The 25513-nt window shown below is 53.9% G+C and overlaps 3 protein-coding genes across 3 annotated transcripts; 1 reads left to right on the forward strand and 2 right to left on the reverse strand.

Moving 5' to 3' along the window:
* Positions 1-4309: 4309 nt before the first annotated feature.
* LOC142404082 (olfactory receptor 14J1-like) lies at positions 4310-5245 on the reverse strand. Its single transcript, XM_075490477.1, has one exon. It carries the CDS (start codon positions 5243-5245, stop codon positions 4310-4312), a length of 936 nt encoding a protein of 311 aa, XP_075346592.1.
* Positions 5246-13370: 8125 nt separating this feature from the next.
* LOC142404083 (olfactory receptor 14A16-like) lies at positions 13371-14312 on the reverse strand. Its single transcript, XM_075490478.1, has one exon. The coding sequence runs from the start codon at positions 14310-14312 to the stop codon at positions 13371-13373; it is 942 nt and encodes a 313-aa protein (XP_075346593.1).
* A 9510-nt stretch (positions 14313-23822) lies between these two features.
* LOC142404071 (olfactory receptor 14A16-like) lies at positions 23823-24821 on the forward strand. The gene has a single exon (XM_075490464.1). It carries the CDS (start codon positions 23889-23891, stop codon positions 24819-24821), a length of 933 nt encoding a protein of 310 aa, XP_075346579.1. The 5' UTR covers positions 23823-23888.
* The last annotated feature ends 692 nt before the right edge of the window (positions 24822-25513 follow it).

Raw genomic sequence — 25513 nt, forward strand, 5'->3', positions numbered from 1 at the left:
CACACACGACCCCTAAGCATCTCTTGGCAGACTTTCTCTGGCCACGTAAGAGGTCCTCCCCCTTCCTCCAGAATGGGGAGCCCCACACTGGGGCACACTACTCCAGATGTGGCCACAGCAGTGTTGAGTCAAGATGGACAATACCTCCCCTTGCCTAGGTGGCCACACTCCTCCCAGTGCAGCCCAGTGTGCTCATGGCCATATTCCTGTGTAGCACCACTGCCTGCTATGGCATTCCTAGTAATACCCAAACCCTTCTCCTTGAGGTTGCTCCTCAGCCAGTCATGTCTGAGCCTGCCTTGATGGACGGGTGGTGTGGTTTAACCCTGGCAGACAGCTCAGTCCCACACAGCCGCTCACTCACTCATGACATCCTATGGTATGGAATATCCCTTTGGTCAGTTGGGGTCAGCTCTGTCCCCTCCCAACTTCTTGTGCCCCCCCAGCCTACTTGCTGGTGGAGCAGCATGGGAAGCAGAAAAGGCCTTGATGCTGTGCAAGCACCGTTCAGCAGTAACTAAAGCATCGCTGTGTTATCAGCACTGTTGTGGTCACAAATCCAAACCATGGCACCATATGGGCTACTAGGATTAAAAGTAATTCCACCCTAGCCAAAAAGCAGTACAACAGGGTGGTTCTGCCCCCTGATGCAAAACTTCAGAAGATCAGAAGGAGAAGATCTCTTCCCTTTGGAAAACTTCTTGAGGTTTCTGTTGGTCAAACCCCAGAGTTTCTCGAGGTCCACTTGGAGTGAAGGTCCACTGTGTCAGAGGTTAATGTGTGTGTGCAGATGGCTCACCTGGCTTGTGGTGCCTCTAACAAGGTCACAGCAATAGGAATGAAAGGACATGACGGCTAATAAATAATAAGAGGAAAGCATAGTTAAATGGAATTGCAGTGGGAAAGCCTGGAGCTCTGCCTTGGGATAGATGAGGAGCCTGTTGAGAGCTGGTGGGTGAGGATTAGCAGGCAGACCAACCTGGGTGACCTTTCAGTGGGTGTCTGTTGTTGACTGCTTGATCAGGAAGAAGGAGATGAGCCCTTCTTCAGGCCACTGGAAGAAGCCTCATGTTCTCACACCCTGGTCTTCCTGCTCTTGCAATTTAACCACCTTGGTAGATGCCTGAGGGGCAAGATAGCACAGCACAACTCATCTAGAAAGCTCTGGAGGACATGGACGATAACTTCCCAAGAAGAGAGGGGCAGAGATGGGCTTAGGAAAGCCAAAGCCCAACTCGAGCTGAATCTGGCTAGCGTCCTGAAGGAGAACAAAAACAGTTTCTACACCTACATAAAGAGCAAAAGGAAGACTAAGGAAAACGTACATGGTATATGGTCCAGCATATGGAAGAGCCCCAGAGAGTCAATGTCTTCCTCACCTCAGTCGTTCCTGCTAGGACCGGCCTTCAGGCATCCCAGGGCCCTGAGACCTGGGAGAAATGTGGAGTAAGGGAGACTTAGCCTTGGTGCAGGAGTCTCAGGGTAGGGAACATTTAAACAAAGTGAACATACCTGAGCCTATGGGAACCGAGGGGATGCACCCACGAGTGCTGAGGGAGCCGGCCGATGTCACTGCGAGGCCACTCTCCATTCTCTTTTAAAGGTCATGGTTACTGGGAGAGATTCCTGAGGACTGGAAGGAAGCCAATGTCAATCCTATCTCCAAGAGGGGCAAGAAGGAGGAGCTGTCAGCCTGTCTCCTCTAGCATCCTCCTGGATGCGCTGATGAAGTATAGGTTAGATAAGTGGAAAGTGAGGTGGACTGAGAACTTACCAAGTAACCAGGGCCAGAGCGTTGTGACCAGCAGCTCAAAGCCCAGCAGGAGCTGTGTTGCAGGGCTCCAAAGCTCAGCCCTCAGTCTGGGAGCAGCCAGCAGGCAGTGCCAGTGGCTGCAGCACCCAAGAGACCCCTGAGCCCATGAGCAGCAGCAAGTCCTGTTCTGACCATGGAGAGCTGTGCTGGCTGCAGAGGAGTTGCTGAGAGCACTGGATTGCCACTGCCCACCAAACATATCCCCCACCCCGAGGTTTCTCTTGGGTCCCTGGAACCACCAGAGTGACAAGGGGGAGAGCTCTGCCTGGATGGGTGCTGGGGCTGGTACAAGGAGATGGGATCTGGAATGAGGTTCCTGGGGCAGTTTCTCCTGGCTGATCATGCAGCAATAAGCCAGGCTGGATATTTGGACTAAGGGACTCTTCTTGAGGGCCTCCAAGGGCATGGGGATGGCCTACAGTTTCCCAAGTTCTCCACTGCATGCTGTCTTTTCTGCTGGGGTTCACAGAGGCTCCCAGCCCTTCAGAGGACCCAGGAGAGCTCTTTTCCTTCCTGTGGTCACAACTGGACCTCAGCCCTCCAGCTCAGCCCTGGCTGAGGAGCCTTGCCTGGGGGTGAATTTAGGGGTAAGGGCTGACACACGGGGTGGGGAAGGTTGTCTCAAGGACACGTAATGGGCACAGGGACTGAAGGACCACAGCAAAGTGATGTGGCTTCTGGGTCAATGCTGCCTTCAGTGCAAGCCCTGACACAGGGTCCCAGCTTCCCCCTCATTCCACCCTCAGGGGGACAAAGGTACTATGAGATGGCAAGTGGTGGACACCAATCCTCCTCCAGCCACTTCCCAGGCCTGGTGGAGCACCAGGACAGCAAAGACTTCTGGCTCTGCATCGTGAGCATGCTTTAGGATAGCTGAACCCTGGGTATTATCTTGGAGTAGCTGAACACCAGCATTCTTCTCTGCAAGGCCATTTCCAGCCCTGGTGAGCTCCTGTCTGATCTCTCCCCATCCCTCCTCTGAGCTGGCCTGGTGCTCCCAGCCCCTTCTCTATGCTCCTCACAGGGCCCCAAGCTGGCAGTGATGCTCTGCAGAGCAAGTGGGCTGTGGGACCATGGAGTGACTCCACACTGGCTGTGCTGGTCAGGGAGGGAAGCGGCTGCAGCTGGGTGGGCAGCAGTGCCACTGAGCTCCTTGCCAGGGCTCTAAAGCTGTGGAAGGAGCTCAGAGCATTTCTCATGACTCAGGATGTTTTCCAGCGTATACATTGAACCATCCTTGGGCTTTTACTGAATGAGACATGAATCACCCTCCCGACTCCTTTTTGTGATCTTGCTGGGTCCCCACAGCATCCCCTGGAATGGCAGAGCCCTTGTTTGCTTGTGGATACTGAAATACAGTGCTTTGCCTTTGGGCAAGTTGTCCTGGTTTCAGCTGAGACAGAGTTCATTTTCTTTATAGTGGCTGGTATGGGGCTATGTTTTGGATTTGTGCTGAAGACAGTGTTGATAATACAGAGATGTTTTAGTTGTTGCTGTACTAGTCAAGGACTTTTCAGCTTCCCGTGCTCTGCCAGGTGCAGAAGAAGCTGGGAGGGGACACAGCCAGGATAGTTGATCCAAACTGACCAAAGGGCTATTCCATACCACATGACATCATGCTCAGTATATAAAGCTGGGGAAGAAGAAGGAAGGGGGGATATTTGGAGTGATGGCGTTTGTCTTCCCAAGTAACCGTTACGCGTGATGGAGCCCTGCTTTCCTGGAGATGGCTGAACACCTGCCTGCCCATGGGAAGTAGTGAATTAATTCCTTGTTTTGCTTTGCTTGCGTGCGTGGCTTTTGCTTTCCCTATTAAACTGTTTTTATCTCAACCCTCAAGTTTTCTTACTTTTGCTCTTCCGATTCTCTCCCCCATCCCATCGAGGGGGAGTGAGTGAGCGGCTGCGTGGTGCTTAGCTGCTGGCTGGGGCTAAACCACGACACAACTTCACCTTGGATGGTCCCTTCTTTTGGGAAGCCAACCTGCAAGCACATGGTCTCCCTGTAGATGCCCTGTGCACTCCTGGGGACTGCTGTTTCCCCTCCAGAAAGCTGGACAGCTTCCATTCAGCTCTGCAGCATGTGGGAGAGCCCTGGGCAAGAAATTTGGAGCCCGTTCATCTCCAGTGGCACTGGGCACCCACAACTGAGAGCTAACTCCACCCCTCATTCCCCAAAATGTCTCCCAGTGCCCTCTCCCCATGAGCCCACTGAGAACCAAGCTCAGCAACAGGCCATGGTGAGCACAGTTCCTGGGGCCTAGTCCTGACTTCAGCAAAAAGAAGAGCCCAGCCTTCAGGAGCTGCCATGGGGACACACCATTTATTACAGAGATGCTCCTCAGGAAGCCAGCTCTGACACCCTAATGACCCATTTCCCAAAGACAGACACAGCCAGGCCATGCTACTGGAGATGTGGGATGAATACAAATATCCCTGTATGACCATGATCATCATGGGAAAAACTGGAATTAACCAGTGAAGAGGGATGGGTAGCTTAGTGCTGCTGAAGGTAAAACCATTGAATGAGCTTCATCAGTGCATCTTTGATCTCCTGGATCCTCATGCTGTAGATGAGGGGGTTCACTGTTGGAGGAACCACTGAATACAGAACAGCCACCACCAGATCCAGAGATGGGGAGGAGATGGAGGGGGGCTTCAGGTAGGCAACCATGGCAGTGCTGATAAACAGGGAGACCACAGCCAGGTGAGGGAGGCACGTGGAAAAGGCTTTGTGCCGTCCCTCCTCAGAGGGGATCCTCAGCACGGCCCTGAAGATCTGCACATAGGACAGCACAATGAAAACAAAACACCCAAGAGCAAGGATAAAACTGGTGACAATAAGCCCAACTTCCCTGAGGTAGGAGTGTGAGCAGGAGAGCTTGAGTATCTGGGGGATTTCACAGAAGAACTGGTCCAGGGCATTGCCATGGCAGAGGGGTATGGAAAATGTATTGGCCATGTGCAGCACAGCATGGAGAAACCCACAGCCCCAGGCAGCTGCTGCCATGTGGACACAAGCTCTGCTGCCCAGGAGGGTCCCATAGTGCAGGGGTTGGCAGATGGCAACGTAGCGGTCATAGGCCATGACGGTGAGCAGATAAAACTCAGCTGATATCAAGAAGATGAAGAAAAAGACCTGGGCAGCACATCCTGCATAGGAGATGTCCCTGATGTCCCACAGAAAATTGGCCATGGATTTGGGGACAGTGGTGGAGATGCATCCAAGGTCAAGAACAGAGAGGTTGAGGAGGAAGAAGTACATGGGGGTGTGGAGGCGGTGGTCGCAGGCTAGGGCGGTGATGATGAGGCCGTTGCCCAGGAGGGCAGCCAGGTAGATGCCCAGGAAGAGCCAGAAGTGCAAGAGCTGCAGCTCCCGTGTGTCTGCAAATGCCAGGAGGAGGAACTGGGTGATGGAGCTGCTGTTGGACATTTGTTGCCTCTAGGCATGGGACGCTGTTGAAGAAGGGAAACGGAGTGAGAAGTTAGGACAGACTTTTCAAGGAAGAAAACAAGAATCTTTCATTTTTTCATTTTCTTTATTTTCTTGTAGATACTCCTGTCCTACCTGGGCAATCATCTTCAAAGTTAGAAATCCTCAGCATTTATATCATGAGACCTGAGTAGCAAAGGGTTCACTGTCACTCAGTGCAGGCTGTGTGGAGCTGGTCTATCTATCGCTCTTGTTCCCAGACGCCCTGCGCTCGCGTGTGCTTGAGTTGGAGGATGATTGCAGTGGTATGTTCCCCTTAAAAGAAAATGCACCCTGCTGAGAGTAGAGGAGTCTGGACTCAAAGCTGAGATCTCCAAACTTGTTCCTCTTTCACAGGGCAACTGACAGTGGCCTCAACACTCCCCTTCTAGGCAAGGACACGCAGGGCACCTTTCAGCTGCCCACTGTCGTGGCTTCACTTAAGTCAGCAACTCAGCACCACACAGCCGCTTGCTCCCCCCCCGCTCCCCCCCGCCCCGGTGGGATGGGGGAGAAAATTGGAAGAGCAAAATTAAGAAAACTTGTGGGTTGAGATAAGAACAGTTTAATAATTGGGAAAAAGAAAAAATAATATAATAATACTATTGATAATAATTAAAAAATAAAAGGAAAAAGAAAACAAAAAAAGAGAGATATAGGAACAAAACCCAGGGAAAAAAACAAGTGATGCAAATGCTCACCACTCGCTGACCGATGCCCAGCCAGTCCCCAAGCAGCGACCGCTACCCCATTGTCCAACTCCCCCCACTTTATATACTGAGCATGATGTCATATGGTATGGAATAGCCCTTTGGCCAGTTTCGATCGACTATCCTGGCTGTGCCCCCTCCCAGCTTCTTGTGCACCTGGCAGAGCATGGGGAGCTGAGAAGTCATCGACTGGTGTAAACATTACTTAGCAACCACTAAAACATCAGTGTGCTATCAACATTATTCTCATACTACACCCAAAACACAGCACTATGCCAGCTACTAGAAAGAAAATTAACTCTATCCCAGCCAAAACCAGGACGCCCACCTACAGCTGCTTTTTAAAGACCGTGTCCACAGTCTTAGCACCTCTGGGGCTCCTTTATGGGTGTCTCAGGTATCACACAGATGCTGTGAGACAGCTGTGCCTGGTGTCAAGCTCACAGCCAGGCAGGACACTGCAGGGAAATGGTCAAGTGTTCTGCAGAGAGGATCTCCTTTGGGGAGAGCCATTCATTTCACAAGCCCACAGGCCACAGTTCCTGGAGCCCCACGGGACAGAAGGGGGCTGGGACACCTCACCCCTGCACAGACCCCTGCCTAGGAAGCCTTGAAGGGTCAGTGTCAGAAACTCCCCCAACCCCACGGAGCCCAAGAGCAGGAAGAGGAGCAGCACAGATGCAAGTGCGAAATGAAGGAGCAGCACCACAATGCTTCTGCCAAGAGAGGCAAGAAGAGAGACAAAGGCACTTGGGAAAGTCGTCACCGTAACCAGCCGTGCACACAGCCTCACATACAGCCATGCTGCACGGCAGTCACACTCGGTCCCTGTGCTCTGCAGAGGGAAATGGGCACTTGGCTGGAGAGAGGCACCTCTCCTCTGCTGGAGCTCTGGCTGCAGAGGGGACGGCTGATGCCTGGTGCCCCACGGCCATGAGGGCAGAGACTTTGCTGGGTCAGAGAGGAGGCAAGGGGGCTTGCTCAGCTGAAGGTGACCACACTGGAGGGGGTGACAGGGAGTTTTCCCAATTCTCCTTCCCATGACATTACTATGTTTAGTTTTCTCTTCTTCTTCCCTGCCCACCCCTCTGCTTCTTGCTCCTTTTCCACCTGCTTCCCTGCCCCACAATGTTTCTTCACAGCAAATTCTGAGAGACCCCATCCCACCGTCTGTGCACTCAGTTCTGCCCTACAGAACACTCCCCGTGGGAGGGCACTGTCTAGGGACATCTCCCTGCTTGCAGGTGGTAAAGAGCAGGTCAGAGAAACCGTGATGTTGCCAGCAGAGGTGATGCTGGTGCTGCCTGTAGGCTGAGGGGTAGGTGAAGGCAGTTTATGAGGTTCCCAGCAGACCTTCTGATCACGTAACGGTTCAAGAATACCAGTCACTTCTCAGAAGTGGCAGCTCCTTTTCCCTTTACAGCCCCACAGCATGAAATTGAAGCCTAAGAGAAGCACCTTCCTTTCCAGGTAGCCCCTGCCTGCACCTTCCTCTTGAAGCATCCCCTTGGAAATGCCCTGGGGCTGATCTGGAGCTGTGAGCAGCCCTGACCCATGCAGCACCCTCTTGACAGCAGAAGGACGCTGCCCTGCCCTGCTGGGGGTCCCTCCTTCCACCCACAGCTTCTCCCCACAGCACTGTGGGGAGCTCCCCAGGCAGGCTGAGTGCTGACCCTGGCAGGCAGCAGAGTCCCTGTCATGGCACACAGTACCCTGGGGTGCAGGGACCCTGCTTGGAGCCTGGGGCACCCCTGCATGCACACCCAGCTTGGCACCCCTGCAGCCATCCCTGGGAGGAAAGAGCCATCATGCCCGGTGCCTCTCATGGTGCAGCAGGCAGCGTGCTCCTCTGGAGCACGTCCTCTTCCTCCTCCACACCAGAAAAGCCAGGAGAGCCATCCTGGCAGGTCGTATCAACTGTGACATGTGCCAGGTCTAGGAGACACTTCCAGGAACTCATCTGCATTGCCCTGCAGCCAGAGAATTAACGTGTCAAGGGCTGTGAAGATTTCTCCAGCAGTGAGCTCTCACCTCTCCTCCCACCCCAGACTGCCTTTAACCTCTCTCACTTCTCTTGTCTGCCCTCAGTGCCAGCAGGCAGTGCCCTCAGCCCTGCTGCCCTTTGCAGAGGAGCTGCTCCTGGGCAGAGCTGTCTCTCTGCAGCGCTGCCCGCTTGCCAGGAGCTCCCTCCATGCCAGGAGCCCAGCCCAGCTCAGCAGCAGAGGACCAGCCCAAGGCAGCACTTTCTCTGCCCCCTCTGGGCTCCCTCCAGGTGTCCCTGGGGCTGCAGGGGAACCTGCTGGGAAACAGGCTGAAGGCAGCACTCATGTTCCCTCCCTCACCTGGGGAGAGACACTTCTTTCCAGCAGAGTCATTTCTCCTCTCAGAGACAAAGTTCCATCTAAGTATCACTTTTTTGGTCTCATTGTTAGACAGGGCTCTCAGACAGTGGCAGGCAGGGATCTCCCTTACCCCTGCTGAGGGAAGGGATTCAGCTGAGTCCATGGAGCATCTCATCCTGCGTTTCCATTCCTAGTATTTGAAGGAGACTCAGCTCCCTCCCATGCCTGCCCCAAACCCACAGGAGGTGGGATTCCTCTGCCCTCTGTCCAGGAGTGCACAACATAGGCACCTGCATGGGAGCTCCTTCTCTCAGCTCCCTTGCTAATTAATGCAGATGGAGGGCAGCAGTGAGGTGTTCAGATGCAAATACCTGGTGACATTGGAGTTGCCAGTAGTGGTCCAAGATACCTGCAGGCAACTGCAAGCTCTAATGCAGAAGTTCATAAAGCCAGGGCAACATCTCAGGGATCATACATGAGCCTGGTAGGAAATTCCTTTGCCCAAGTGAAATGACAGCTGCTGCCCAAATAAAGGCCAAAAGAACCTTTTCCCACTCAGTATGTTCATGGCAGTTTATAGAAGTATTCACATGATCAAATGCAGTCATGTCCCATATGGAGAGCAGGACACAGCACTGAGCCGTGTTGAACCTCATACAATTGACCTCAGCCCATCGACCCAGCCTGTCCAGATCCCTCTGCAGAGCCTTCCTGCCCTCAGGCAGATCAACGCTCCCGCACAACTTGGTGTTGTCTGCAAACTTACTGAGGGTGCACTCAATGCCCTCATCCAGATTGTTGATAAAGATATTAAAGAGAACTGGCCCCAGTACTGAACCCTGGGAACACCACTTGTGACCGGCCGCCAACTGGATTTAACTCCAGTCACCACAACTCTTTGGGCCCGGCCATCCCGCCAGGTTGTTTTCCCAGAGAAGCTCATGCTCCTCCAAGCCATGAGCAGCCAGTTTCTGCAGGAGAATGCTGTGGGAAACATGGTCAAAGGCAGACAACATGTACAGCCTTTCCCTGATCCACTAAGTGCATCACCTTTTCGTAGAAGGAGATCAAGTTAATTGTGTACAAGTCTATTTGTACTTTACAATTAAAAATAAATTGTATCCCCTCCCAGGTAGAAGCAAGTTTTCTGTTCTCCTCCGCCTGCAGCGGCACCATAAAGAACATATCTTTTACATCTCCTACCACCATCTGGGGGTGAGTGGCAGCTTGGAAGGTGGCAGTTAATGAAGCCGCGTGCGGGACGGCAGCTGTAGGAGGAGCGGTGTTTGCATTTGACTTTCTATTGTCTGTACTTAGGCACCATCTCCCATCTGCTTTTTAACTGGTCACACTGGGGAATTATATGGGGAGTGCGTTTGGGAGATAAGGTGTCTTTTTTCTAGGTCAGCTGTGACCTCCACAATACCCATCCCAGCAGCGGCAGAGAGAGGAGAGTGAGGGACATGGGTTATTGTTGAGTCAGGCAGCGTGGGGGCAGCTCACAGCAGTGAACTCTGCCAGTTCACTGACACCCATGGGGAGCTGCTCATTTTCACTCCGCTAACCAAGGACACTCCCGGCAGCCACAAGACCAAACACCACTGTCCAGTCCTTTCCAAACTCGTCCTTGTCATACCTCAAAGCCCAAACCATTTTCCTTCCCTGAAACTACTGCTAACTGGTGCCTTGATGTCCTTTTCTCCCCTGGCAATCACAAGGTTACTTTAGCTATGGGGAACGTTTCACTTTGGCCTGTAAATCCTGTTACTTACCCCTTTCTTGGCCGGGGTTAGTGTTAGTTGTTTGGGCATCCAAACTTGAAATTATTAACATTTTATCTCCCATGTATATTGAAAATGTTACTAGTAATCTTTGACAGCCCATTGGGACATAGATAAGAGAGCCATCTGTGTTATCCCATTGATGAGCTTCCATCAGGGGGTTCATGAGATCGGGGCAAGTATCTGGGGTTCTGGGGAGCCTGTCTTACTTGCCGGAGTACGTAATTACTTACTCTGCTGTCTGCATCAGCTTGGGATTGTCCTGCTGGTGTTGGCTCATCCCTCCCCATTTCTCGGCGATGATTTACAGTGCTATGCACTAAGTCTGCCCAGGTCGGGATGGGTCAAAGCTGGGCTTGGCTGCCCTGACCCTCCGGAGCGTGATGTTGTATGTTTTGTCTTATTTCATCCCTCTTTGCAATGAGGTACGATTGTCAGGCAGCAGGGTCTCCCCTTAGCAGGGGTCTCATGGCTTGGGGCGTCTACACGGGCAGAGAGAGGGTAATTACCATGTGCACCCCTCTCGTTCACAGCCTGCAGGCAGGCTGCTTTTGTAACGGCAGTAGAAAGCTCGCTTCATGATCGTATTGGCATAGCAGTGGCTCCCCTCTATGCCAAGGCTCTGTGCCCCTGCCCAATAAGCTACTCAGCGTGTAATGGAGTGTGGCTCAGCGTTAGGGGCTGCTCCCTCGTTCAAGAACACTCCTGGTCCCCCAAAGCCATCCGCTTTGCCTTGCTCTAACATCATATGCTCTCCTCCGGTTAAGGAGGCACACCACAGATATTCAGTCTCGCTCTCGCCAGGCTTCTGCCCATATTTTTCATGCAGATTGGCCAATTGAAGGGGGTCCCACGGAATGGTCCTTGTGCTATTTCTCTGGTTGCCCCCTTGAGGTCCAGCAGATACCTCAGTTTTAATAATAGGGGCTACAATAAATTCTGATTCATCTCATTCACTCTCATCCCTAAGTTCTTGGTTGGGGTTCTCCCAAATATCTCCATCCCAATCTTCTGGGGGGACACAATTAGCTTACGAATTTTTAGAGGATCTGGTGTGTTGGGGGGCCTGAAATATCATGAGTTCTAGTTTATCCCCTACCTTCCTGCTTTTTTCTTTTTCCTCCCCCAGTTGTTTCTACAATTGATCTATCTGCAGAGATAACAGCATTTTTGGTCGCTTTCTTTGTTCACCCTCACTTTGTAACACTCCCATTTCCTGATCTTTACATTCCTTACACTGATACGCAGCTCCCAAACACGTTATCAACTTTTCGCATATTATTCCCTTCTCTTTACCATCTTTCCTTTTCCCTGCTGCAAGGTCTAATTGTTTCTCCATCCTATTCCAGTTTTCCCGCTTTTCATGCACCCAATCATCCACAAATTTTGGTGAAGGGTTAAATTTGTTCCTCCATAATTATTCAAGGACCGAGTCCGCCACACTGCAGACTACACCAGTTTTTGTAGCAGGTGAATTATTAAGAGAAGTCATTGCTGTGGGGTTTACTAAAAGATTTTATTAATGATTAAACGATGATCAAATGACAATTAATTGATGATTGAATGAAAATTAAATGATAATCAAATGGTGATTAAGCAATAATTGAATAGTAATTGAACAGTACTTAAACAGTGATTTGACAATGATTTGACAATGATTGACATGATAATGTAGATGATAATTTAGATGGTGATTAGACAATGATTTAGACAATGATTTAGACAGTAGTCAAACACTCTGCTACTGACTACAATTCTAATATTTAAGCTATAGCTGGATATATAAATAAATGTTGCTAGCATACAATATACTTTTAGGCCTAATGTAAAATGTCACCTGCCTCGTTATAGATATCAGGTACCAGGTAAGGGGTCTCTCAGCCTTGAGGAGTACCCTTGAGAAGTGTCCCTGCTCAAAGGGCAGATCATCGCCATGCAACCTGTTGCCGTACAGGAGACCTCAATGGCCTCGGGGAGGCTACAAATATTTATAGCACACAGGGATGGACTCGTAGTCAAACCCTCCTTTGGTGTCTGTGCAGGAGGGCAGCTGTAGCAGTTTTACTTCTGTCTGCTCCCAGCTCGGGCTGCTACTCTTCACTCCTGATAAGACGTGGCCAAGGCTCCTTAGTGGCTGAGAAGATATGGCCTAGCACAGCTCTCACAGTTTGCACAGCAGGACTGATTTCAGTCAGGGCCACTTGTTGGTGACGCTTGAACCAAAGTACTGTTCACTAATTCAGAGTGGGTGCATCCGTCACGGTGTCCTGAACCACTCTCCACTCTCATGTCCCTTTGCCTGCTGGCTCCTCACAGCCTCTCCTGGCATTGCAGAGTCCTCAGTAGCCCATGGGCTCCTCAGGTTCACCTTTTCCTCTGGAAGAACCTACCTTATGTGAAACACATTTTATGAGGAGCAAATCACTGCCCACCCAGACTCATACGCTGTCCCTGGGGTTTCCCTGACGCCTCCTGGCAGTTCCTGATTTCTCTCCAGGCCAGCATCTGCCATCATCCCCACCAGAGGTGTGACAGTGCCAGGCAGATAATTCAAAGACCAGTTGCTGTCTTCTCGGCCATGTGCAACCAAGAAGGGGGCTCTCCATCCAACCCTCAGTCTCTAACATATCATTCTGTGACTCTTAGCTTGTCCCCCTGAATCTGTCGGAAACCCCAGAAGAGCAATAGGCCTTTTTTGGGAGCAGCTCCTTGGGTGTATTCCTGACACCAGCTTTGGAAGAGGCACCCGGTCGTCTGCCCCTCTCCTGAGGAGCCCCTTTGGTGACGGTGGTGCTGGCAGGGAAGCCAGCTCTGACACAGTGGTTCACATGGCCTGCTCCTCCTGCACCCAAGGCATGCCACTGTGGAGGCAACAGGACTGTCACAAGTGACATGAGACCTTAGGGCTTACACAAATGCAAGGGCACAGCAGCACAGGGGGGAAGTGAGGAGACACCAGCACGGGAAAGACCCGGTCCTGCTGTTGTCCATGTCCACACAAGATACAAGTGATGGGAACGGGGGCAAAAAAATTTCTACTGGTTTCTTTATTGTGTTTATCACAGGGAGCCTGTCTCCATATATATAAGAGGTCCTTGAGTAAAAAAACAAAACAAAAGCAGGAGGGCAAATATAGTCTTACTTAAAGAGGAATTGTATCATCAACGAATGAGCAAAAGAAAAAACAAACCAAACCACAAAGTTTTCACATTTCCTGAGAAACCCTGGGGCTGCTATGAAGATAATGGGCATCTTATTGATGCTGAAGTTGAAGTAGGATGTATTGAAATAGTTTCCTCAGGGCATCCTTGAGGTCCTGGTTCCTCATGCTGTAGATGAGGGGGTTCACTGCTGGAGGAACCAACGAGTACAGAACAGCCACCACCAGATCCAGGGATGGAGAGGAGATGGAGCGGGGCCTCAGATAGGCAAACACGCCAGTGCTCAGAAACAAGGAGACCACAGCCAGGTGAGGGAGGCACGTGGAAAAGGCTTTGTGCCGTCCCTGCTCAGAGGGGATTCTCAGCACGGCCCTGAAGATCTGCACATAGGACAGCACGATGAAAACAAAACACCCCAATGCTAAACAGGCACTAACCACAAGAAGCCCAACTTCCCTGAGGTACGTGTGTGAGCAGGACAGCTTGAGGATCTGGGGGATTTCACAGAAGAACTGGTCCAGCCCATTGCCATGGCAGAGGGGTAGTGCAAATGTATTGGCCGTGTGCAGCACAGCATTGAGAAACCCACTGCCCCAGGCAGCTGCTGCCATTTTCAGACAAGCTCTGCTGCCCAGGAGGGTCCCGTAGTGCAGGGGGTTGCAGATGGCAACGTGGCGGTCATAGGCCATGATGGTGAGAAGACAATACTCTGCTGACAAGAAAAGGAGAAAGAAAAAAACCTGAGTAGCACACCCCAAGTAGGAGATGGCCCTGGTGTCCCACAGGGAATTGGCCATGTATTTGGGCACCGTGGTGGAGATGGAGCCCAGGTCAAGGAGGGAGAGGTTGAGGAGGAAGAAGTACATAGGGGTGTGGAGGCGGTGGTCGCAGGCTACGGCGGTGATGATGAGGCTATTGCCCAGGAGAGCAGCCAGGTAGATGCCCAGGAAGAGCCAGAAGTGCAAGAGCTGCAGCTCCCGCGTGTCTGCAAATGCCAGGAGGAGGAACTGGGTGATGGAGCTGCTGTTGGACATCTGCTCAGTTTGTGGAAAGGGCCTGGTCAAGGAGGAAAAGGCAGTGACAAGTGAGGAGAGACTTCTCTGAGTAAACCTACTCCATGTCTCAGAGAAACAGCCCTCGTGGCCTCTCTCTTTCCAGGAAGGTCTTCGTGCAGCTCCCTGGCTTGAGCTCTGGTGTGTGCTGGGTTGGGGTGTAGTGGGGAGCAGGGGACTCCTCTGTGGAGGAATCAGTCCTGCTGTGCAGCCACAGCTAAACAGGAACCAGGAGTGATCTCAGGGTCAATTTAATCATGGTTTCAAAGAGCTTTTCAGCATTGTCCTTCCCAATTCACCCAATTGCAGAAGCAAGGTGCAGGGCTTTTGTTTTTGTTTATTTTGCTCCTGTTGCCCCTCTCACATCTGGGGAGTGTTTTCTGAAGGCAGAAATCCTTGGCATTTCTGCTACACCACAAGTGCTACACTGAGAGTCCTGAGAGGCAGAAGGACAGACCCTTAGTGCAGATGGAGGAGAGCTGGTCTGTCCATCATTCTTGCTCCCAGCAGTCCTTGGCTCACACCTCTTTGGTCTGGATGGTGATCACACTCAGATGTTCCCCTGAAAGGAAATTGGATTCTGCTGGGAACAGCTGAATCCAGCCTGAAAGGGCAGATGATCTCCACCCTCCCCTCCCCAGGGAAGAGCTGTGCTCTTCTGGATGCCCTAAAAATGGGGTGTCCTTAACGGGCAGTCAGCCTTATCCCCATGCCATGGACTGCTTTGCCCAGTGCCCCAGAGAGCCGCCTTGCACCCACGGAAACATGAGCATGGCAGGACCTGCAGGATCAGCTGGTGAGCTGCAGCTGAAACCCCCTTTCCCAGAGAGCCTGAGAACAAGAGCAGCAGCACCAGGGAGGGGTGGGGAAACCAAGAGAAATGCCCCAGTGCTTGTGCCAAGGGAAGCAGGGCCAGGACGGACAGACAGGCACTCGGGAGAGTCTCCTCTGCTGCAGAGGAGGCAACTCCTGCCCTGGAAGCCCTGACCTTGAGGGCAGAGGCTCTGCTGGGTGGGAGAACAGCCCAGGGGGCCTTGACTGGGGAAAAGGCATGCTCACTGAAGGGCTGGCAGGGAGGTGCCCAGATCCCCCTCAGCCTTTGCTGTCAGCCCTTTCCTCTCCGTCCCTGCCCTTATCTCTGCTGCCTGGAGCTGTCCCTGCCAGGAGCCGTTTCTCTGTCCCCATGTCTCCTCCCTGCCAGTGCTCACAGAGCCCATCCCACGCACTGGGTGCTTCAGCTCTGTGTTGCAGACTCCTCCTGGCAGCAGGGCACTGGCCAGGGCCATCTGTGTGTTGGCAAGTCCTAAGGAGCACCTCATATGAACCCTGAAGACACCATAAAGGTGACATTGGTGCTTTCTGTAGGCAAAGGAATGGGTGAAGGGACTCTATCAGGTTCCTGGGAACCTATTGATAACTCACTGTAACGCTGTAGGAGTCTCGGTCATTCGTCCAAAACTGAAAGAACCATCACCATTCCTCACCACCACCACCAGCACAACAGGAAACTGGAAACACCTTTACACAAGGTAGCCCCTGCCTTGATACGCTTCTTGAAAACTCCCCTGGGAAATGTCCTGGGGGTGATGTGGAGCTGTGAGCAGCCCTGACCCATGCAGCACCCTTGGGACAGCAGAAGGACCCTGCCCTGACGGGGGTGGCTCCTTCCACCCACAGCCTCTCCCGGCAGAGCCATGGGGAGCTCCCCGGGCAGGCTGAGTGCTGACCCTGGCAGGCAGCAGACTCCCTGCCGTGGCACACAGCACCCAGGGGCACAGGGACCCTGCTCGGAAGGACAGCCCTGGGCACCCCTGCCTGCACACCCGGCTTCACACCCCTGCGGTTGTTCCTGGGAGAAGGCAGAGGTCATGCCCCGTCCCTCTGACGGTGCGGCACGGAAGCCCTGCTCTGAAGCACGTCCTCCTCAACACCGAAGGAGCCTCGAGAGCCTTCCTGGCAGATCTTCTTAGACACGGGCTATGCCTGCTTTAGGAGACTGCTCCAGGAAGCCTCTGCATTGCACTGCACCCAGAGACACATCATGCCCTGTCCCTCTGACGGTGCAGCAAGGAAGCCCTGCTCCAGAAGACGTCCTTATCCTCTGCACTAGAGAAAGTGAGAGAATTGTACTTACAGATCCCATGGGCTGTGGGATGTGCCAGCTTTAGGAGATCCCTCCAGCAACTGCAGCTGCATTGCCCTGTAGCCACACACTTACACTGTCAGGGGCTGTGAAGATTTCTCCCCCAGTGAGCTCTCAGCATCCTCCAAGCCCAGGCTGCCTTTAACCTCTCTCTGCCTCACTGCTCTCCCCTCGCTGCCTGCAGGCAGTGCCCTCAGCCCTGCTGCCCTTTGCAGAGGAGCTGCTCCTGGGCAGAGCTGTCTCTCTGCAGCGCTGCCCGCTTGCCAGGAGCTCCCTCCATGCCAGGAGCCCAGCCCAGCTCAGCAGCAGAGGACCAGCCCAAGGCAGCACTTTCTCTGCCCCCTCTGGGCTCTCTCCACATGTCCCTGGGGCTCCAAGGGCTGACGTCTCCTGAAGGGCAGCAGGGTCTCTCCTGGGGAGCGTAGGCAGACGCTAACTGAAGCAATCACTGACTGTCCCTCTCTGAACACTGGAGAGACAGAGTTTAGAAGTGGGATTTGCCCTAACACGCCGTGGGGGTCTACAAAGAGTTTCAATATTTGTCTCCCTCGACCCCTACCCCTGTCCCCTTGCCAGGCAGGACACCGTGGCAGTGACAGGCAGGGATCATTTCCCCACCGTGCAGGGCAGGGGTTCAGCTGAGTCCATCAGGTATTTCCTCTCTGGTGAGTAGCCCAGAGACTGCAGTGGGGTTCAGCTCTTCCCCATGCACCCCACAGGAGCTGAGATTCCTCTTGCTTCAGCTCAGTGTGCACAAAATAGGTGCCTGCAGAGCAGCCCCTGCCCTGAGCTCCCTCGGTGATCCATGGGGATGGAGGGTGGCAGTCAGCTGCTCACACACCAACACCTGGTGGCATCTGAGGTGCCAGGGGTGGTCCAGGACTTGTGGCTGTGTCTGCAAGCGCTGATGGAGCATCCATGGGACACCCCCAGCTGCCTGAGCATGAGCTGGGGGGCTGGGAGGGAGGGTCCCTTGGTCACCTCAGGTTACACCCAATGGGTAGGGCATCTGAACGTCTCTTAGACTCACATGTCCATGGCAGCTGCTGGCCTTCCAGCTGGCCAAAAGGAGGAGTGCAGCAGAAGGAGGGTCAGGGCTCTCTCTGGGCTCCCTCCACTGCACTCACTAGAGCTCAGCTTACTACAAAACTCAGGCACGGGCACGTCCCTGCATTGCAGGCACCGATATCATTGCAAGGCTCTTTCTAAGGGCATAAGAAAGGCCTCTGGTGCCATGCCAGGTGCCTGGGGTGCCCAGCGCAACTGCATGTGGCTGGCAAATATGGCACAGGACCTCCAGGAAAGCCATGTCCCACTGGAGTGGGGGCTGGGCAGACACACCAGGGCCTCCCAAAGGGGTCCGGTGCCTTTTTACTAGCACCGGAATGCCAACACCCCGGCAAGGAGGCAAGGTCCATCTCGTCTACACCCAGGGTTGCTGCAAGATTGGGAGGCACATCACACCAGGGTCTCCACTCATGGCCCTATACTCTCAACCCCTGACAGTTCTCTTCTCCCCTGTCCTCTACCCACCTCTCCCCGTGACCATATGAAGAAAACCCCACACCACTGATGTCCACAGTCTGGCCGGATTGCAGCCTTACCTCACCCAGGGACTTTCTCAGGGGTCCCTTGTGTTCCTGGAGATTGGCACAAGGTGCTGCAGAGTCCCCTCAGGCAGCAAACTGCTCTCTTGCAAGGCTGGCATGGCCCAGGCCTGTTTTCCTCTGGCCTTGGGGACTGCAGGGATTGTTGTCTTCACGAGCATCTCATTTCATCCTTACGTTGCCACCTGCCATCCTTCCCAGCATGTCTTTGCTCTGAAGCAAAGCCTTTGCATACGTGGGGTCCTGGGTGCTTGGTTCCAGTTTTCTCCATGAGAAGTCTTTGCTGAGCTGCTGCAACCCAAATGTGCACCAATGCCCTCAGCCTGGGACACAGCCAGGAGGATCGGGAGCCCCTTAGTCCATGACAGAGCTTCTGAGGGAACCACTGTGCTGACGTGGTGGGACAGGTAGCACAGCTTTGGGGACTGTGATGTACAGGCTCTTTAGGAGACACTGGAGGTGGCTGAGGAAACGTCATATGGAAATGTCTCATGATCCTCCTAAGCACCTTCCTTGGCCATAGGCCAGCTGGGAAGTGGGAGATGGAAAGGGGCTCAGCAGCAGCGATCCCTGTCTGGCTGGGTCTGCTTCTCACCCTTCCCAGCATGGCCACTGCAGGGTCACCCCATGGCCCCAGGGCACCACAGCCCCCTCGCTCTACAGAGCAGCACCGCCAGCTCAGGGCCCCGTGGGGAGTATGTGTGAGAGACTGAAAGAGTTAATGCCTCAAACACTGTGGAGAGATGAGGCGCGATTTGCATGGCAACGGCAAGTCGGCTAGCATGGGATGGGGAGAGCTTTTCGGAGGAGAGACTAAAACTGCTTGTAGCAGGAGGTTGGTCGAGATACATCCCAAGGTCCCTTCCAGCCTGAATGATGCTGTAGGAAATGAAGAGACTCTCTGTGATCTCCGTTTTTGGAGGATTTCAGGTTTCAGATCCACAAAGTCACAGCCAGCTTGACCCTGGGGTTGGTGATACCCCACCCTTTGGTGGGAGGGCACCATTACAGAAATTACCAGATCCAGGTGAGCATCACCTATGTGGGCACACATGGCAGCTGTGCTAAGAAGCTGGTCCCAGGAACCTGCAGAAACCTCTGGGACGGTTTGCACCCTGCAGTTTCCCCTTCCCATGAGGTCAGGGCAATTAAAGTCCCTAAGGGTGGTGTGGGGTCTTTGAACTGGCCTTCCTCAAATTGCTTCAATAAGACTTTGTCCTCTTCCTCACCTGACTCCAGGTACTTATTTCCCACCAGCATGTCTCCCTGCCTGGTCTCTCCTGTGACCCTCCCCCACAAAAGCTCACCCAATCTGCTGCCCATCCCATAGAGGACCTCCATACACCCAGGCAGCTCCCTCACACTGAGGGCCTCCCCCTCCTGATCTTCCCCACCTGTCTTTTCTGAAGAGCCTCTATCCATCCATTGCAGCACCTCAAGGTCTCTGACCTGTCCCACCACACCTCAGCAGGTATTATATCAATGTCACAGCTCTGTGACAGCACACGGGGCTCCAGTCCCTCCTGTCTGTGCTCCAGGCTGAGGCCATTGGTGCACATTTGGGCTGCAGCACCTCAGCTTGGTGCCACCAGGGCCAGCCTCAGCCTTATCACAGATCTGGTGCCCAAGATCCTGTGCAAGCAAAGCCTTTCCTTGAGAGCAGAGGCATGCTGGAGTGGATGGCAGATGGCAATGTAAGGATGAAATGATGTGCCCATAAAGAGCGCACACCCTGTGCTCCCCAGTGCCAGAGAGAACCATGTTTGGACTGTGCAGTCCTGGCAGGAGAGGACTTTGCTGTCTGCAGTGTCTCTGCAGCCTGGAGGGCCTGTGGTAGAGGTGAAGCTGACCTCCAGGAAGGACAAGTTGCTGCTGAAGACATGCTTTGCTAAGGACATCCTGTTGTCCGGTCATAGTGTGAAAATCATTCACCTCTTCCTGGATTGCATCATCAAGGGGGTGAATAAAGGATGGGGGTAAGAAGAATCAGCAGCATTTGGAAGTGTTGGCACACGAGCGGAGACCCTGCTGTGACGTGCCTCGTATTGATGCACTGCCTGCGGATGCTGGACAGACATGGGACAGACCTTGTCTCACTGCAGTGGTGGCATTCAGTCTCTTGCTCACACGCACCAAATGTACCTGAGATGCCCTGGGGTGTCTGTTATGGACCAGCCCTGAATGGGGATAGCTGTGCTGTAGGTCCTGCACTGCCCAGCCAGCTGCACCATGCAGTTGTGCTGGGCAGCGTTGGCATCTGAGGGAGCCCTACAGGCCTGCATTTGGCCATTAGGTTGAGCAGCTGCCCTGCAACAGGGTAGGCAATGTAGGGATGTCCATGGTAAACCTTCGGTTCCGCTTAGTGGAGATGCAGGAAATACAACTGATGGAGAAGAGACAGGCAGACTGAGCTCCCCCTGTGGCACATGACTTCATTTTGTTGGGTGAATACCTCTATCGGCTGCCCTAAACATCCTCAGCAGGTACAGGTTTGGTTGTCCTAAGTGTGATCATCTTCTATCATTGCAGTTGGCCAAAGGGATTCCCCACCAGCCTCCAAGACATGGTGCCCAGATGCTGCCCTGTCTCTCAGAATTGCTCCACTAGAGCTTGCAGTCTCCTGCACATGTCCTGAACCACCTCTGGCACCGCAAATGTCACCAGGTGTTTGCATTGGACAAGCTCACTCCTGGCCTCTGTCTCCACTATTGACATGGCAGCTTAGATAAGGAGCTCACAGGGATTTTGTGCAGCTGAGCTGAGGCAAGTGGAATCCCACCTTCTGTGGGTCTGTGGGGTGTACTGGAGAAGCCCAATCCCCCTCCGGCCTCCAGGAATACTGAGGAGAGCTGAGATGCCTACCTGGACTTGGCTCAATCCCTGCCCTGCTCAGGTGGAAAGGATGCCCTGCCTGTCACTGCCTACGTGCCCTGCCTGACAATGGGACAGGAACAGGGGTTTCCAGAGGGGAACATTGGCACCTCCTGCAGATCCGCACTCCCTGGCAGAGCAATTCCCGCTGCAGGACTCAGCCCGTCTAGTGTTTAGAGAGGGACAGGCAGTGATGACTTCAGTCTGCTTCCAGCTGTGTTCCCCAGGAGTGACCCTGCTGCCTTTCAGTAGTTGTCAGCCCTGGAGACCCCGGGACACCTCGAGGGAGCCGGGAGTGGAGGGGAGGGGGGAGCAGAGAAAGTGCTGCCTTGGGCTGGTCCTCTGCTGCTGAGCTGGGCTGGGCTCCTGGCATGGAGGGAGCTCCTGGCAAGCGGGCAGCGCTGCAGAGAGACAGCTCTGCCCAGGAGCAGTTCCTCTGCAAAGGGCAGCAGGGCTGAGGGCACTGCCTGCAGGCAGCGAGGGGAGAGCAGTGAGGCAGAGAGAGGTTAAAGGCAGCCTGGGCTGGGAGGATGCTGAGAGCTCACTGGGGGAGAAATCTTCACAGCCCTCGACACGGTAAGTCTGTGGCTGCAGGGCAATGCATCTGCAGTTCCTGGCGAGATCTCCAAAAGGTGGCACATCCCACAGCCTCTGGGATCTTTCAGGAGAGCTCTCACAACTTCTCTGCTGTTGAGGAGGAGGACATGGTCATGTGGATTCCCTGCCCTCAGAGGCAGAAGACATGATGGCTGCCTTCTTCCAGGAAGGACCACAGGGGTGTGATGCCGGGTGTGCAGGCAGGAGTGCCCAGGGCTGTCCTTCAGAGCAGGGTCCCTGCACCCCAGGGTGCTGCGTGCTGGGGCAGGGATTCAGCCGCCTGCCAGGGTCAGCACTCAGCCTGCCCGGGGAGCTGCCCACAGCGCTGTGGGGAGAAGCTGTGGGTGGAAGGAGCGACCGCTGGTGGGTCAGGGTCCTTCTGCTGCGTGGGTCAGGGCTGCTCACAGCTCCAGATCATGCCCAGAGCATTTCTGAGGGGACTTTTCATGAGTACGGTCATGGCAGGGGTTTCCTGCTTGAGTCTGTGCTTTCCTGAATCTGTGCTTCCACTTTGCTCTGGCTCACCTGGGTTGGATGGAAACACAGCCGTGCAGCTTAGAGAAGGGGAGGAGGCTTCTACACTGTCACCCTGAGGTGTACTAGGAGCCTCAGCAAGTGCCTTCATCCCCTGCCAGCCTACAGGTAGCACCAGCAGCACCTTTCCAGGTTCCTCAGGGTTTGTATGACCTCTTCTGTAGCCCCTGCACACACAGCGTGGCTGCAGGGCAGAGCCGGGCACACAGGGGCTGGGCTGGGCTCTGTGAGCACTGGCAGGGAAGAGACATGGGGCCAGAGAAACAGCTCCCAGCTGGGACAGCTGCAGGCAGCAGAGATGGGCAGGAAGGGAGGGAACTGCTTATGGAAAGCCTGTGGCAGGGGAGATATGGGCACCTCCCGGCCAGCCCTGCACTGCAGATGCCTTCCCCGAGCAACCCCCTTCATCTCTCCTCTCCCACCCAGCACAGCCCTCAGCCCTCACGGCCATGGGGTCTAGGCTGGGAGGCACCTCTGTGTCCAGCAGACCAGCAGAAGAGGCGAAGGGCATCCATCCCTCCTGCCACGGGCCCATTTCCCACTGACCAGCAATGGGGCTGAGGGCAACTGTCCGGCATTATCACAGTCTGGGAGGTGTTGTGCACAGCTGGGGACGGGTAACGCTGCCCTGAGTGCCCGGCTGCCTCTCCCCTGGCCTCTCTCGGCCAGACCCTCACTGGACTTTGCCTGGTTTCTCCACTTCTCTCTTTTAAATTTCTCTTGTTCTTGCTGTCAGACTCTCCGGGGATGGGAGTTTCAGCTGCAGAGTCCCACACTGATCTTGTGGGTCCCTTCATGCCGGTGTGTCCATGGGAACAGATGTCCCAGCTTCCCTCTCACCTGTGGGGCTGTGGGCAAAGCAGCCTGTGGGGCTGGGGAACGACTCCATTTTCTCTTTCTGAGATGCCAGCACTAGGAGGACAATTGGCTATCTCCCTGGGGTGTCCCTCCAAGCTGTGAGCTGCCCTCCAGGATGCAGACCTGTGCAGAGCACCTCTGTTTTATCTGAAAGCCCCATGGAGAAGTGCAGAGATACTACAACCGAGGAAATGCTGCTGGGTTGGTGAAATGAGCCCTGTGTGTCCTTGGCTAGAAGTGGGGTGCTGAGACCTTGAGAAAGGGTGAGACATTGCGTGGTCTGTGGTGGGTCCCTCTGCTCTCAGTAGTGTCTGGTTGTTTTTCAGGGTAAGGTAAGAGTGTGATCACCCTCCATCTCATGAAGGTGCAATCCCAGGCCAGCTGGGAACAAGACGGAGGGACAGATCAGCTCCCTCACTCTGCACTGTGCCACAGGCAATACTCTTGCCTCGCAGAACTCACTCGGTTCTCCCTGTGTGCAAGAGAAATGCTGAGGGGTTCTGACAATGAAGAATACTCCCCAGGTGAGATGGAGGGAGCTTGAAAAAACCCTAAAACCTCTCAAAGTGCCTTCTGCCATCCTGGATCCTTAGCACTGGCAGTGCTGATGCTGACAGGCCCTTCTGCATTAGGAGCAGTTTCATCTGACACAGCTGAACACCAGGTCTGGCCCCTGCCCACACTGTTCCCATGAAGTCACTGCCGCAGAGCAGGGCTGACTCCTGAGCAGCCAGTGGGCAGAGGCCCTTCTCCTCAGGACACGCTCACCAGCACCACCCAGAGCTCCAGGCACAGAGCTGAAGGAAAGTCTCCTAGAGAAGGAATTGGGGTGGGGGTGGTGGTGGGGTGTAGCATGGTAAAGGTCTAGTGATTGACCTCAAAGAAGTCTCCCCTAACTCTTCATTGAATCTTCCTCTAAGGACAGGCCCCCATGCCCTGAGGTAGCAGATGTCCAACAGCAGCTCCATCACCCAGTTCCTCCTCCTGGCCTTTGCGGACAAACGGGAGCTGCAGCTCTTGCACTTCTGGCTCTTCCTGGGCATCTACCTGGCTGCCCTCCTGGGCAACGGCCTCATCATCACCGCCGTAGCCTGGGACCACCACCTCCACACCCCCATGTACTTCTTCCTCCTCAACCTCTCCCTCATTGACCTGGGCTCCATCTCTACCACTGTCCCCAAATCCATGGTCAGTTCCCTGTGGGACACCAGGGCCATCTCCTACACAGGATGTGCTGCACAAGTCTTTTTCTTCCTCTTCTTGATCACAGCAGAGTATTATCTCCTCGCAGTAATGGCCTATGACCGCTACATTGCCATCTGCAAACCCCTGCACTACGGGACCCTCCTGGGCAGCAGAGCTTGTGTCCACATGGCAGCAGCTGCCTGGGGCAGTGGGTTTCTCACTGCTGTGCTGCTCACGGCCAATACGTTTTCCATACCCCTCTGCCAAGGCAATGCCCTGGACCAGTTCTTCTGTGAAATCCCCCAGATCCTCAAGCTCTCCTGCTCACACTCCTACCTCAGGGAAGTTGGGCTTATTGTGTTTTGTGTCTCTTTAGCTTTTGGGTGTTTTGTTTTCATTGTGCTGTCCTATGTGCAGATCTTCAGGGCTGTGCTGAGGATCCCCTCTGAGCAGGGGCAGCACAAAGCCTTCTCCACGTGTCTTCCCCACCTGGTTGTTGTCTCCCTGTTTATCAGCACTGGCATAGTTGCCTACCTGAAACCCCCCTCAGACTCCCCATCGTTGGATGTGGTTGTGTCGGTTCTGTACTCAGTGGTGCCTGCAGCAGTGAACCCCCTCATCTACAGCATGAGGAACCAGGAGCTCAAGGATGCAATGAAGAAGCTGATTCAATCAGTAGTCTTTCAGCAGCAATAAGCCCTTCACATGTCACTTCACAAGTGATTTCCAATCTATGTGGGGTACATCCTGTACTTTGATAATCATGTCTGTGCTAATCATATTTGCCCAGGTACATCTCCATCCCTTCTGCTTCTCTAAATGCCTGAACCCAGTCTGTCTGAACCAGAGCTCTTTGCACATGTGTCTGGCACCACGGTATAGCTGGCCTCCCATGTCGTGTCTCTGTAATAAAAGGAGGTTTTCTCTGTGCCACTGTCTGCAGGTTGGGCTCTTCTTCCAAAGCAGAGGTCAGGATCAGGCTGAAAAATTGCCCCCATGAGGCCATGCTGCTGTGCTTCGGTTCTCCATGGGCTGAGGGGAGGATGGCTTGGGGTCATGAATTAGGGAAGGAGGCCTGGACTGAGCTTTCACTTGTGGGTGCCAGTGTCCCTGGAGATGGTGATGATCAGCAGGGATCTTCCTGGGACTGTCTCCCCATGGCTCCCATGCACCACAGCCTGCTGGCTCTGCAGAGCAGCACCACCAGCTTGGGGCCCTGCAGGGAGCATGGGAAGGGGGCAGAAGCATGCGATCAGGCCAGCACAGACACAGTCCCCTGGGGAAAGGCTCTCTAGAGGCATGGATGATCCCTGCAGAAGAGCAAAGGCACAACTCTCTAGTTCCAGGGGTAATTGATGACACAGAGAAACTTATTTCTGCATGCAGCA

The sequence above is a fragment of the Mycteria americana genome, unplaced genomic scaffold (assembly GCF_035582795.1).
Source record: "Mycteria americana isolate JAX WOST 10 ecotype Jacksonville Zoo and Gardens unplaced genomic scaffold, USCA_MyAme_1.0 Scaffold_68, whole genome shotgun sequence".
NCBI lineage: Eukaryota > Metazoa > Chordata > Aves > Ciconiiformes > Ciconiidae > Mycteria > Mycteria americana.

Coding starts and splice junctions, on each gene's coding strand:
- LOC142404082 (XM_075490477.1), bottom strand. CDS start 5,245: ATGTCCAACAGCAGCTCCATCACCCAGTTCCTCCTCCTGGCATTTGCA.
- LOC142404083 (XM_075490478.1), bottom strand. CDS start 14,312: ATGTCCAACAGCAGCTCCATCACCCAGTTCCTCCTCCTGGCATTTGCA.
- LOC142404071 (XM_075490464.1), top strand. CDS start 23,889: ATGTCCAACAGCAGCTCCATCACCCAGTTCCTCCTCCTGGCCTTTGCG.